The sequence below is a fragment of the Lagenorhynchus albirostris genome, chromosome 13 (genome assembly GCF_949774975.1).
Source record: "Lagenorhynchus albirostris chromosome 13, mLagAlb1.1, whole genome shotgun sequence".
NCBI classification, from domain to species: Eukaryota; Metazoa; Chordata; class Mammalia; order Artiodactyla; family Delphinidae; genus Lagenorhynchus; species Lagenorhynchus albirostris.
In genome coordinates, this window is record NC_083107.1 from 67,059,114 (window position 1) to 67,073,585 (window position 14,472).

General features: G+C 36.5%; 1 protein-coding gene across 2 annotated transcripts in view; it reads right to left on the minus strand.

Moving 5' to 3' along the window:
* The window catches only part of PPP1CB (protein phosphatase 1 catalytic subunit beta), a 38,474-nt gene that overhangs the window by 13,830 nt on the left and 10,172 nt on the right, over positions 1 to 14,472 (minus strand). For both annotated transcript variants that reach the window (XM_060169033.1, XM_060169032.1), the window contains exons 3-5: positions 5,921 to 6,052; positions 3,360 to 3,590; positions 1,186 to 1,290 (exon numbers count right to left, since the gene is read on the minus strand). In XM_060169033.1, the coding sequence (XP_060025016.1) occupies positions 1,186 to 1,290; positions 3,360 to 3,590; positions 5,921 to 6,052 (468 nt within the window). The remainder of the gene's footprint in view (positions 1 to 1,185; positions 1,291 to 3,359; positions 3,591 to 5,920; positions 6,053 to 14,472) is intronic.

Genomic DNA, 14,472 nt, shown 5'->3' on the forward strand with positions numbered 1-14,472 from the left:
AGAGCTACAATTTCTTCCATGTTTAGTAGCTACTGTAAAATGTTTCAATTAACATAGTAAATTATGTCCTATCAGAGAATAAACAATTATTACCTCAAGCCTAGATAAGTGCATCAATCTGTCTTTTAGCATTTTTCTACCTTAATTCTTCCTGCACGCAGATGAAAAACTTATTTTCTTATAGTATTTTCATTAAACTATCTCCCTGTACAAAAACCCAATATGGCTATTAAACCATTCAAAAAACTCCTTTGCTCAGTGTTCAAACCTCCATAATCTGATCCCATCATTCCCCATATATATTTGACATTCTAGTTAGGCCAGTCCTCACACATTCCTTCAACTAGAAAGACTGTCTCAAGTCCTTTTCACCTCCAAAACCCATGCCTCCGTAAATGTTTGCCCAACAATTCTCTACCTTTCCTGACTTTTCACTATAATTACTGTCTCAACAAATACACATAATTAAATTCCTTTCATTACTCGATTATCTGTTTTGAAAATGTTTTATCAATAGGTTTTAAACGCCTCAAGATAGCCAGATCATACACTATCTATATATTTGCACGGCATCTAGCCAAGTGCTAGACACATGTTAGTTTTTCAAATGAACTTTCATATATTGAAGGTTATTTAACACGTCATACAGAATAATTTATCATTCTACTAAAAAATTATTTTTAGGACTAAAGCAGACATATTACATAAAACCTAGAACTCTTGGCATGTGAGAACATTAAACATTGAGTTTAATATTATATATATGTCATATTTATATATTTATTTATATAACATAAATATATTTAGTATTATATTTGGATTCTGATGAAAAGTATTTAATAAAGATGGGAAAATGGTCATGATCCTCTCATTTTTACTGATAGTAGAGGTATCCTTCTGTCAAAACTGAGGCAAAGGAAAGACATTTTTTCAAGCAAAACTCTGGTTTATCCTCATATGTGAAATTCTTTAAAGACAAGTACTAAATTTGCATTTTCATTATGTAAATAACCACAAATTTCTAGTTATTAAAAGACATTTTAGCCATGTTTCAAACAGTTTTAATCACTTGAGTTTTCAAATAAGCACTGCTTTGTTTTTCCACAGCATCTCAATTATTATAGGCCTTTTCTAAATAATGGGAGAAAAAGAAGAAAAACCCATAAGGTGAATTTATTAGTCTACCTCCATGACAACAGAAGATCTTCTCATCCACAATGGCAGCTATAGGCAGACAGTTGAAACAATCAGTGAAGGTCTTCCACAATTTAATATTAAACCTTCGTTTGCCTATAAAAAGGACAAGGAATAGAATAAATCTAAAACTGTTCTCATTAGTTATCTAACAGCAACAGACTTATGATTCCAATTTTATGTTTATTTAGCACTTGTTTTTTCTATAATGAGTGTGACTTGTATACTTTTAAAAAGGTAATAAGTAAAATAAACATTCAGCACCTTCAGTAAAATTACAAAGACTACAAATATAGTGCCAGGTGTTTTATGAAACAAACACTTTTGCCTTTTAAGGTCACTATAATATAGCAACTTTGAAACAATCTAATAGACTATTAGTTTAATTTTCCGTTCAAAATGTTAAATACCTAGCCAAGTAAGTAAGCAGAAATGAAAAGGGTGCCTCTGGAGACTGTCCGCTTTAACTCTAGTGCACTGGTAACACGGCATAAACTTACTGCCAAGAAAGGAGAATTTCCAGGTGCTTAACTGGCATTCACTTCTGAGTAAATTTTTACTTGGCACCATAGTAAGTATACGTAGAGACAAAAAGGCTATAATTTTCCTGGAGTCTAGCATAAAGAGCTACAACAAGCACAATCTCAAGTGCACGTTCACCTTTTTGGAGTTACTTGATTTTTCTGAATTTGGCAGTAAGTTGCAACAACTAACCCAACGGAGGGATAAAAAGACACAAAGCACTAATTTCCTATGCTTTCATGCCATAACCTGCCCCTCAATGAACAAGTATAACTCAAAGTGTTTACAAGCTGCTCTCAACATACATTTCATTTGATGTCACTTCTATCCTTGAGGGTATTCAAGGCCATATTTTATCCTTTAATAATATACCTCTATTTCTAATGTAGCTTTAGAAAAGTGGTTGCAGCTTGATGTACTACAATCCACTTCCTGTCTACTGGTCTGATTTAAACAACTGAAATCGTTAACAGTACACGTTAGAAATAAAAATGCAATATGTAAAATCAAATACAAAATCACTCCCACTAGAATGTAAACTCCATAAGAATAGAGATCATCTCTCTTGAGCACTGCTGCATTCCCAGTATTTAGAATAGTACCTGGCATATAATACATCCTCAAACATTTGTCAAATAAACGATTACATGAATCAAGAAGATAGGGGTGGGCTTCCCTGGTGGCGCAGTGATTGAGAGTCCGCCTGCCGATGCAGGGGACACGGGTTCGTGTCCCGGTGCGGGAGGATCCCACATGCCGCGGAGCGGCTGAGCCTGCGCGTCCGGAGCCTGTGCTCCGCGACGGGAGAGGCCACAACAGTGCGAGGCCCGCGTACAGAAAAAAAAAAAAAAAAAAAAAAAGAAGATAGGGGTTCTAAAAGAACTCTACCATAATTAAGGATGGAAAAAAGCAAAAAGCGATTCTAATGGAGAATTCAGCATTAAAAAACAAAATTCAATTTGAAAATCATTGTTAATTGGTTCCAAATTTAATTAACCAAACATGTTCATTCACTCCCATACTCTAACAAAAGCAAAACACCGAAGTCAAATGTAGTAGGGTAATTCAGTAATTAACACTTGGAAACACTACCACACAACAGCGAATCAGTGATTTCTTACTGATGAAAAAGAGTACAACAAAATAAGGACATCCAGAGTATTCAATATCCTTATCTCTCTAGTTTTACAGGCACAGATTAAAATTCTAATAAACTTCAACTTTTAAATAATTTTATAGAACTTCTCAATATTCTTTGTGACACAGGGTCAATAAGAGTTTCTGTCATATCACAAGAAAGTTGAGAATTAAAACCTTAATGGAGACTAGAAAACCACAGGCTACTGTCTATAGTGACCTCTGTTCCACTTGGATATTTTTACCATACAAACTAATTATAAGAGGGCCTTTCAGCTGAGTAAGCTGCAATTAACCTGAAACAACATGACCAAGGAGATAGGAACCAATTTAATTAATAACATGTTTCCCAGTTTTAGGTTCCTCTTTTATGTAAGGCTCTCTTCTTGGGCTTCTGTTTGATAGACCACATTTTTAAAAACTCTGAATTGAAGGAACTCTTTTGAAATGGAAAACTATTAAGGAATTTTTCCTTTAATAAGAAATAAGCTTTTATTTTTACTTACATTCATCATAGAATCCATAAATGCGATTGATGCTAGCACACTCATGGTTTCCTCTTAAGAGAAAGAAGTTCTCGGGATATTTGATTTTATAGGCCAACAGCAAACAAATGGTTTCCAAAGACTGCTTTCCTCTGTCCACATAATCTCCTAAGAAAAGATAGTTGGCTTCTGGGGGGAAACCTCCATATTCAAATAATCGCAGTAAATCTGTATACTGTCCATGAATATCTCCTAAAAATAGAAAAAAACAGTTTTAGAAAATTTATGGTTACTGTGGTACACAGACAGCTTCTATGAAACGATTCTCAATGTTTATACCCTTATGTAATCCTCTTCTCTTGAATGTGGGCCGTAGCTAGTGACTTACTTCTAACAAAGAGGATACAGCAAAAGTGAGATGGGCTTTCACTTCTGAGATAAAGTTACAAAAAATTGTAACTTCCCATCTTGCTTGCACTCTCTCTTGCCTTCTCTCATGCTGGATGATGAAGCCACCTAATGGAGAAGCACATCTGGTAAAGAACTAAAGGAGGCCTTTGGTCAACAACTCATTAGGAACGGAGGTCCTCAGTCCATTGGCCCATAAGGAACTGAATCCTTTCACAATTGAGCCCTGAGATGACTGCAGGCACAGATGACACCTTAACAGGCTGTGAGAGACTCAGACCCAAAGGACCCAGCTAAGCTGTGCCTGAATTCTTAACCCACAGAAACTATGAGATGATAAATTAATGTTGTTAAGCCACAAAGTTTTGGAATAATTTGTTATGCTAATACAGTTACACTATCTGGTAGTTTAACTTAGGTCCACTTTTTTATACCTAGTAGTGAGCAAACAGCAAAAACTTAGAAATATTTAGTATAAATAACTTCTACTACCTTCAAATTATTCCTGTATTAAAGCATTTGAGTATCTTGTTGAGAATATGACTCACTTTAATTTTAAGATGACATAATTTGCTTCATTTCCACAAAATTTCAACTACCACCTCTTACTTACAGGTGATACTCTAAGCTAATTAATTTATTCAACATTTACTTAGTTAATATCTCTTAATTGCTATGCACTGTATAAAGGAACACCAAGTACATGACTTAATAAGCCACATAAGAGGAAAAAAGTATTTAAAGAGCACACTATGCATCTGCAGGTTACATGGTGTGAATGTGGATCACTAAAAAACATGCAGGGGAATGAAAAGGTCTGCATATAGCAAATAATCCTTGATTGAACAAAAGCTGATGGTTAAGTTCATAAAAGCTAAGTGACAAATACTAACAGTTACTAGAAGAAAAACTGCACTATCAAACCAAAAGTCAGTGTAATACAGCATTTATACCACTTCCCACGTTAGGTGAACTACAGAAAAATGCTTTCTGTGCCAACAGTTTTTCTAGCTTTAACAATGCAATCAAACTGGGACGAAGTGAGAGAGTGGCATGGACTTATTTCTACTACCAAATGTAAAACAGATAGCTAGTGGGAAGCAGCCGCACAGCACAGAGAGATCAGCTCGGTGCTTTGTGACCAGCTACAGGGGTGGGATAGGAAGGGTGGGAGGCAGGTGCAAGAGGGAGGAGATATGGGGATATACATATATGTATAACTGATTCACTTTGTTATAAAGCAGAAACTAACACACCATTGTAAAGCAATTATACTCCAATAAAGATGTTTAAAAAAAATGCAATCACTCAACTAACTTTTTTTTTTTTTTTTTTTTTTTTTTTGGCAGTACACGGGTCTCTCACTGCTGTGGCCTCTCCCGTTGCGGAGCACAGGCTCCAGATGCACAGGCTCAGCAGCCATGGCTCACGGGCCCAGCAACTCCGCGGCATGTGGGATCCTCCCGGACCGGGGCACGAACCCGTGTCCCCTGCATCGGCAGGTGGACGCTCAACCACTGCGCCACCAGGGAAGCCCCAGGTTAACTTTAACTAAGGTTAAAGTTTTAGTTTTTGGCCAAAAGCCACTGTAAGATTTGAAAGATCAAATACAAATTGTATAAAGTTATATAATCTTCAAAATAAATTAAAATGATCACATCTAAGTTAGAAAACCATGGATATTGCCATACTGACCTCCGAAATTCTATACCTGTTTTTTCTAACCAGTGTACTGGAATGCCCTTTCTCCAGATCCTAGACAACAATGGGTATCAATTTTTGACATTTTTTTTTCAATCTGATCAGAGTTCCAGATTTATTTTTAAATTGCATTTCACTGATTACTGGTGAGGCTGAGGATCTTATGTTTACTGGCCACTTGAATTTCTTCTACAATCTGCCTCCACCCCTTAAATTTTATCGTATTACCTTTTTCTTGTTTCTAAGAACGCTTTATATAGTGTGAACAGCAATCTCTTAATCTGTTGTATATACAGCAAACATGTTCTTCTTGTCTCTAACTTGTCATTTTATAAAAGTCTCAATTTCTATAATTTAATGTAATAAAACCTAGCAATCCTTTTTTTAACAAAAATTTTTAGGTGTTTCCTCAATCATCTTCAATGTAAATATAGGATTCAAGAGACTGTTTCCTACTTTACCCATTTACATACCACAAATTTTCAGTGGCGCTTCCAATTCCAAAAGAATAGGCTGGCTGAGAAAGATCTCCCGAGACTTGATACATAAGCCCCGAACTTCTGCTTCAGTCATCTGCACAATCTTTCCTGGACGACATCCTCGTACTGGTAAACAATAAACAAAATGGTCAGTTTTCTAAAATTTATCCATATAATAATAATTCTTAAAAAGGAGTCATGCCCATATTTTGAAGATCAGAAGAGTCACGTAGGCAGCAAACTACCAGATATCCTGTTGTGTCCTATGGCTGACAGTAAGGCTGACAGTAAGGTTATTCCATGACCTCTGGCTTTTCTCTATCTCCACTGTTGTGGTTTCTGACGCTCCTCAAAGCTACTGCCATGGAAATGCGGTCTTCTTTGTTCTCCAGTGGCCAACTTAAAGCCTCACAGCCCAAGTGACTAAGACTCATTAATTAATATGGTTCTCAGTAACTTCTGGGATGGAGTGGGGAGGAATGGTCCATGGGTAGTTCCTTATTTGCCCTACTGAACTCAACAATCATTTCCTCTCATCATTACCTTCTCCACTGGCTCTTTCTCTTTAGATACACTGCTAGCTCCCATTCTATCTCATTTGAAAAAGGAAACAGAGACTATACTTCTATATACTATCATTTCCCATTTACAATTAAGTCCATGAATTTCTTGCTAAAAATTGCTGATTCCTTTGTCAGGCTGAGAGAGGCTTAAAAAAAAAAGTCGTCCCCCCCCTCAAAGCCTATTCGTGGATATATTCCATAAGTATAGTAATATATAAGTAACAAGGAGGAAACAGAGCCAATGTTGAAATGTGTTTTAAGCAAATATGACAGTTAATAAGATCATCTCTGAAATTCAAAACAATTATCAGCAGAACTGCCTTTATTATAAGAACTTAGCATAACTTCTACATTAGTACTAGTTCTCAAACATCAATTACCTACTTCCCATAAACATCTGAATTTTTTTAAGATGAAAAAAACACATCTAACTTTGTATCTTCCACTAAGTATCTAGAATACTAGCTTAGATTCAATGCTCTGCAATAGGAACAATTCTTAATCTTGGTATGAAATTTTTAAAAATTAATTTATTTATTTGGCTGCATTGGGTCTCAGTTTATCAGTCAACTGATAAAAAGGAATAAATCAAGGCCGCCCGTTGAGCATCTTTTCACGTGCCCGTTGGCCATCTGTATATCGTCTTTGGAAAAATGTCTATTCAGGTCCTCTGCTCATATTTTAATTGGTTTTTTTTTTTTCATGTTAAGTTGTATGAGTTCACTTTTATCCATAAAGATATCCAACTGATTTAGCACCATTTATTGTAAAGATCATCCTTTCTCCACTGAATTGCATGGCTAACTTGGTAGAAAAATTAGGTGACCATACATGAATGGGTCTGTTTCTAAACACTCTACATAGTCCGTTAACCTGTTTATTTTTACATCAGTACTACGCTATTTTTTGTTGTTGTTGTTGTTGTGGCATGTGGGATCTAGTTTCCTGACTAGGGATCGAACCCAGGCCCCCTGCTTTGGGAGTGCGGAGTCTTAGCCACTGACCACCAGGGAAGTCCCAGTACTATGCTATCTTAATGACTATAGTTTTTAATAAAGTCTTGGGATCAGGTAATATAATCATTCTCATTTTGTTAAGATTTCCTGGGCTAATCTAGGTCATTTTGCATTTTCAAATATGTTTTAAAATTGGCTTGTCCCTTTCAACCCTAACTTGTTTTAACTGGGAATGAATATGTAAGTCTAGGGAGAATTGATACCTTAACAATACTGAGTCTTCCAATCCACGAACATAATATTTCTCCTTTTATTTAGGTTGTCATGTTTGTCTCAGCACTGTTTTACAGTTTTTAGTGTGGCAGTCCTGCAAATTTTTCATTAAATTGATGGGAGGTGAGGGGCGCTGATACTGTAAATGTGTTTTCTTATTTCATTTTCCAATTGTTTAATATTAGCATATAGAAATAAGGGATTTTTGAAAACCGCCTTTACTTCCTATTCTAACAGTTTATACATTCCTTTGTAGTTTCCAAATATATACAATCATGTCAGCTGTGAAAAGCCAGTTCTACCTCTTTTCCAATCTTTACATCTTTTATTTTCCTTCCTCACTGAATTGACTAGGACCTCCAGGACAATGTTGAATAGAAGTGGTGCTAATGGTCTTCCCTGTCTGGTTCCTCAACTTGGAGGGAAAAACATTCTATTATTTCACCATTAAGTATGATAGCTATAATTTTGTACATACTCGACTAGTTTGCTAAGACCTTTTATCATGAAGAGTCCTTAAACTTTGTCAAATACACTATCTCATTTATTGAGATAATCATAATTTCATCCCCTTTATTCTGTTAATATGACTTATACTGATTGTGCTGAACTTGGATTCCTAGAATAAGCCCCACCAAATCATGACATTATCTTTCTTGTATATTGCAAGATTCAATTTGCTAATATTTTGCCCAGGATTTTTGTGGCTATATTCCTGAGAGATAATGGCCAGTAATTTCCTTTCCTTGTTATTTATCAGATTTTGGTATTAAGGTTGTGCTAGCTTAAGAAATCAAGTTGGGAAGTGTTACCTTTTTTTAAATTTTCTGTATGAGACTTTATACAATTGGTAAAATTTCTTCTTTAAATGTTTAGGCCACCAGTGAAACCATCTGGGTCTGGAATTTTCTTTTTGAAAAGTATTCTAAGTACAAATTCATTTTCTTTAACAGATACTAGACTATTCGGGTTTTCTATTCCTTGTGTCAGTTTGCCAAGGTTAGTTTTTCATCTAAATTATCAAATTTATTAGCATTAAGTTATTTAGAATCTTATTATGCTTAAAATACATATATTTAAAACTTTTCTCTGAACCATCTGAGAATAGACTGCATACATCATGCTCTTTTACCCCTTAATACATCAGTATTATTCCCTGGTAGTATCTCTTACACAGCCACAATACAAGTTACCAGATTCAGGGAATTTAATATTTATACAAATCTTTAATCTGAAGAATGTACTAAAGGGACTTCCCTGGTTGCGCAAATCTGCCTGCCAATGGAGGGGACACGAGTTCAAGCCCTGGTCTGGAAAGATCCCACATGCTGCAGAGCAACTAAGACCTTGCGCCACAACTACTGAGCCTGCGGTCTAGAGCCTGATAGCCAGAACTACTGAGCCCACGTGCTGCAACTACTGAAGCCCATGCACCTAGAGCCTGTGCTCCGCAGCAAGAGAAGCCACCGCAATGAAGCCAGGCAATGAGAAGCATGTGCACTGCAACGAAGACCCAACGCAGCCAAAAATAAATAAATATATAAAAGTTTAAAAAGTTAAAAAAAAATAAAGAATGTACTACAATTTTAGTAACTGTCTCCATCATGTCTTTTACAGCATATTCTTCCCCAGTACAGAATTCAATCCAGGATTACATTATTGCATTATTTGTTCAATCTTTTTAGTCTCCTTTAATAGTGGTATCTCCTATATCTTTTTCTTTTTTTTTTTTTGCGGTACGCGGGCCTCTCACTGTTGTGGCCTCTCCCGTTGCGGGGCACAGGCTCCGGACGCGCAGGCTCAGCAGCCATGGCTCACGGGCCCAGCCGCTCCGCGGTATGTGGGATCTTCCTGGATCGGGGCATGAACCCGTGTCCCGTGTATCAGCAGGCAGACTCTCAACCACTGCGTCACCAGGGAAGCCCTCCTATATCTTTCTTGATACTGGTAAATTAAAAAAAAATTTTTACATTATCAGTCTTTCTAAGGGGTTATCAATTTACCAATCTTTTCAAGGATTTCATTTTTAAAAAAATCATACATCTTTTTATTTGATTTCTGCTTATTTTTATTATATCTTTCCTTCTACCTTTTTTGGTTATAATTTATTCTTCTGTTGTCTTGAAATAGTTTAATGTTCAGCCTTTTTTTCTAATATATACATTTAAAGCTATATGTATCCCTCTAAGCACTGCTTTTAGCTGTAACTGTAAAAGTTTTAACACATATTTTCACTATTATTTACATCAATGTATTTTGTAACTTTCACTGTTATTTCTTTAGCCAATAAGACATGTGAAAGTATTTACATTACTTAATTTCTAAATACCTGAGGATTTTCCAATTATATGCTATTGATTTCTAGCTTATTACCAATGAATTCAGAGAACATATCTGAGATCTCTCCTTTCTTTCAAATTTAGAGATTTGCTCTATGGTACAGTATATTTTATTAAGTGTCCATACATACTTGAGAAGTATGTAATATCCTACAGTTGCTGGGTAAAGCGTTCCATGTGTATCAATTAGGTCAATCTTACTGTGTTGTTTAAATCTTCTAGATCCTTGCTGATTTTTTTTCTTGTTTATTAGTTACTGAGAAAGGTTCATTAATCTACTATGGTTGTAGTTTTGTCTATTTCAAACTTTTCGTTCTATCAACTTTTCCTTTTTGTGTTTTTGACCTATATTATTACATACCTAAAAAATTTAAGATTGTCATATCATCCTGTTGAATTTATTCCTTTAAATTGTGCAATGCTCTTCTTTCCCTCTAGCGATTCTTCTTACCTTACAGTCTTTTTCTGGCATAAATATATAGCCGACTCAGTTTTCTTTCGGTTAGTATGTGCATAATGTAGTTTCCTCATTCTTTTACTTACCCATCTGTGCCCTTAAATTTAAAATATGTCCCTTGTAAACAGTATATGGTTATGTCTTCTGAGCTTTGTCTGGAGTGTTTGCTCCTCTCACATTTACCATAATCACTGGGAAAACTGAGTTGAAGTACACCATCCTGTCGTTTGTTTTGTCTCATCTGTTTTTTATTCCTTTCTCTTTTCTTACATTTCTTTGGAGTAACTGCTTATCTTTTATTATTCCATTTTCTCCTCTATTAGCTCTTTAGTTATATATTCTTTTTCTTTTGGCGCTTACTCTAGAGATAACATATGCACTTGTGACTGATTTACCACTCTCCAGACTTTTGCTCTACAGCTGTCATATATTGCTCCCATATATTTTAAACCCCACAAGTCACAATTATTTTAAACAGTCCTAATTTATATTTATACACATTTATTCTTATTGCTATCTTTCATTTCTTTCTGCAGTTCTGTGCTTTTATGTGTGATCATTTTCTTTCAACATGAACTTTCTTTAGCATTTTTTAGTGCCATCTATTATCAATAAATTTTCTTAGTTTTAGTCTATCTTTATTTTGCCTTCACTTTTGAAGCATATGCTCACTAGATTTAGAATTGTAGGTTAGCATTCTTTTTTTTTCTTTTAGCACTTTAAGAGGTCATTCTATTGATTTCTGGCTTCTGTAGTTTCAGGTGATATATCAACCATCTCTCTTATTATTGTCCTGAAAGTAATGACTTCTTTCCTTTGGGAGCTTTAAAAAATTTTTTTTCTTTGATTTTGGGAGTTAAGTCCATGATGGGTCTCAATATGACTTTACATTATTCCCACTTGGAAGTCACAGACCTTCTTTAATCTTGTTTTGGTATCTTTCTCAATTTTGGAAAATTCTTGGTTAATATATCCTCTATTCCACATCTCTTGTCCTTCTGGGAATCCCATTACACATGTTAAACCCTTCCATTGTCTTCTGTTGCTTTCTTTCTGTACTTCCCCTCTATTTTTTCTCTCTCAGCACTGCATAATTTCTACTCAACTCTTTTTTTCCCCTAGTTTACTACTACTCTATTTTGCTGTTTCTAATTTGCTAGTAAATGCACTACCAAATTCTTAATTTTAGTTAATATATTTTTTTAGTTGTATAGTTTCCAGGTCTGATAAAATTTTTCCTCTTTACCTTGAGCATATTAAATCAGTTATCTTCAAGTCTATGTGATAACTCTAATATGTGAATTCTGTGGATTTATACCTTTTTCTCCTCTTGATATTTTGGTCCATTAATCCTGTTAGCATTCCTGTAGTATTTCACTGAATGAAATATTTGATTATGGATGAAAAACTGTACAATTTCTATATGACATCTTCCTCCATGGAGGGCTGTTTCCTTTAGCAGCAGAGTACCAAGGACTCACCCACATTTTCTTTTCTTTTCTTTTTTTGGCTGTGTTGGGTCTTCACTGCTGCACACAGGCTTCCTCTAGTTGCGGTGAGCAGTGGCTACTCTTTGTTGCGGTGCGCGGGCTTCTCATTGCGGTGGCTTCTCTTGTTGCAGAGCATGGGCTTTAGGCATGTGGGCTTCAGTAGTTGTGGCACACAGTCTTAGTTGCTCCACGGCACGTGGGATCTTCCCGAACCAGGGCTCGAACCTGTGTCCCCTGCATTGGCAGGCAGATTCTTAACCACTGTGCCACCAGGGAAGCCCCTCACCCACATCTTCTTGAGGGCTGGTCTACTTCATTTTGCCCTCAATCTTGGAGAGTGGCCATGATGGGGGTCTCAATGAAAAACTCAGGGTATAATATGGCCTCTCTCACTTCATAAAGACTGAACTTCAACTTGTGCCATGCTGGTACTGTGGGGGATGCTGGAATCTCTGCTCATATCTTTAGCTTCCCAGACACTGTTTTCTTCTGGTTTACTTAGAATCTTCCCTTGCACGTGTGTATCTTAAAAATCAATGAGCTTAGGGGGACCTGACTGCAGATTTTGAGGTTAGAGTCTATGTGATTCTCTCCTCTTTTAGACTTAAGTTTCAACTGCTTTAGTTGCCCCAGACTTCCACCTCTCCTCTTTAGTCCAGTAAGACTGCCACTTTTTATCTGGAGTCTATTCCCCTATGCCTCCAGGAGTGACTGTTGAACACACTGGTGCTTTCCTTTTCTTAAAGATCAAAACCCTCAAAAATTTCCTGTGTTGGTTGCTCTTCAACAGTGGAGTGGCTGCTCAAGTGAAAACAGAGAAGTACACAAAATATGATCATTGGGCACACACTAGAAACTCAGACGCTTACATGAAGAATTTTGAGGAATACCTTGCCAAGGACTAGACACTACCGGCCTTAACCCCATATGTTATCTCAGCAAATGAGTCATTCAACTTAGGTGGAAGCATCAAGGTCTCCTGGTTCCTGATAAAATAATCTTTCTGCACAATCATGTTTACACCAGAAAAGGGGGAAAACACTAAGGCCTGAGGGTCAAATTTGGTCCAATCCCTGTTTCTGTGTGACCTGTGAGTTAAGAGTAACTTTCATACTTTTAAAAATAGTTGGAGGGGGAGGCGGGGGAAGAACAATATTCTGTGACACATAAAAATTATATCAAATTCAAATGTCAGCGTCCATAAGTAAAGCTTTACTGGAACAAAACCACTCTCATTCATTTACGTATTACCTATGGGTACTTTCACGATACCATGGCAGAGTTGAGTAGTTGCCATAGAGACCACATGGGGCACCCTCATGGCTTCGCACTGCTTCCCAGGGTACTAGAAATTGCAGAGATGCAGTTATAACTCAACAGTGTCTTCAGCATCTACTTACTGCTGTGCTGCAACATTTTATTTTACTTTTATTACCAGTGCATACTCATCATGTCAAAGGAAGAAAATTGAAATATGAATGTCTAAGGCCCAGTGGAGTGTGGATTATTTTGTTACTGAATTAGATGACTAGGCATTGTATTTATGACATTACAGCTGTGCTAAAAGAATAAAATGTATGTTCACATTAGGAAACTAAGCACTTCATCACAACATTCCCATCTCATAGGAAAGTAACAATCAAAAAAATTTTTTTAAATTGTAAATGGAATCTCATCACAGCAGAATTTCTTCACAAAAATAAAAATGAGGCTGCAATGAAAGTAAGCTTCCAACTGGTTCATGTATTAGAAAGCGAGGAAAGCCATTTACTAATGGTGAGTTAATTAAATCATATTTGTTTGGAAAAGCCAAAGAAGTATGTCCTGAGACTATAAACTTGTTTAAGACTATATATTTATTAGTCCTTCCGTAAAGACAGTTCTTGAAGGGTTGAGGACACTGAAAGCAACGTCGATAATCAGTTAAAAAAACAAAAATGATTTTGAGTGGTTTCCTTGGCTCTTGATGAGTTCACAGATATTGCCAATACTTAGCTTTTGCTCACTTGAGGAGCCAATGCTGAATTTGAAATGACTGAAAAGTTAGCCTCTATGAATAGTCTGTGTGGGACAACCACAGGCAAGAATACTTCCGAAGGGACTTCCTTGGTGGCACAGTGGTTAAGAATCCGCCTGCCAATGCAGGAGACACGGGTTCGAGCCCTGGTCTGCGAAGACCCCCACAGGCCACGGAGCAACTAAGCCCGTGCGCCACAGCTACTGAGCCTGAGCTCTAGAGCCCGCGAGCCACAACTACTGAAGCCCGCGCACCACAGTGAAGAGTAGCCCCCGCTCTCTGCAACTAGAGAAAGCCCGTGCGCAGCAACGAAGACCCAACGCAGCCAAAAATAAATAAAATAAATAAATAAAAAGAATACTTTCAAAGAAGCTAAAGAAACAAACCCAAAACATGATGGAGGTAAAAATACTCATGGAGCAGGAAAAGACTTAGTTGGACAATTTAATAA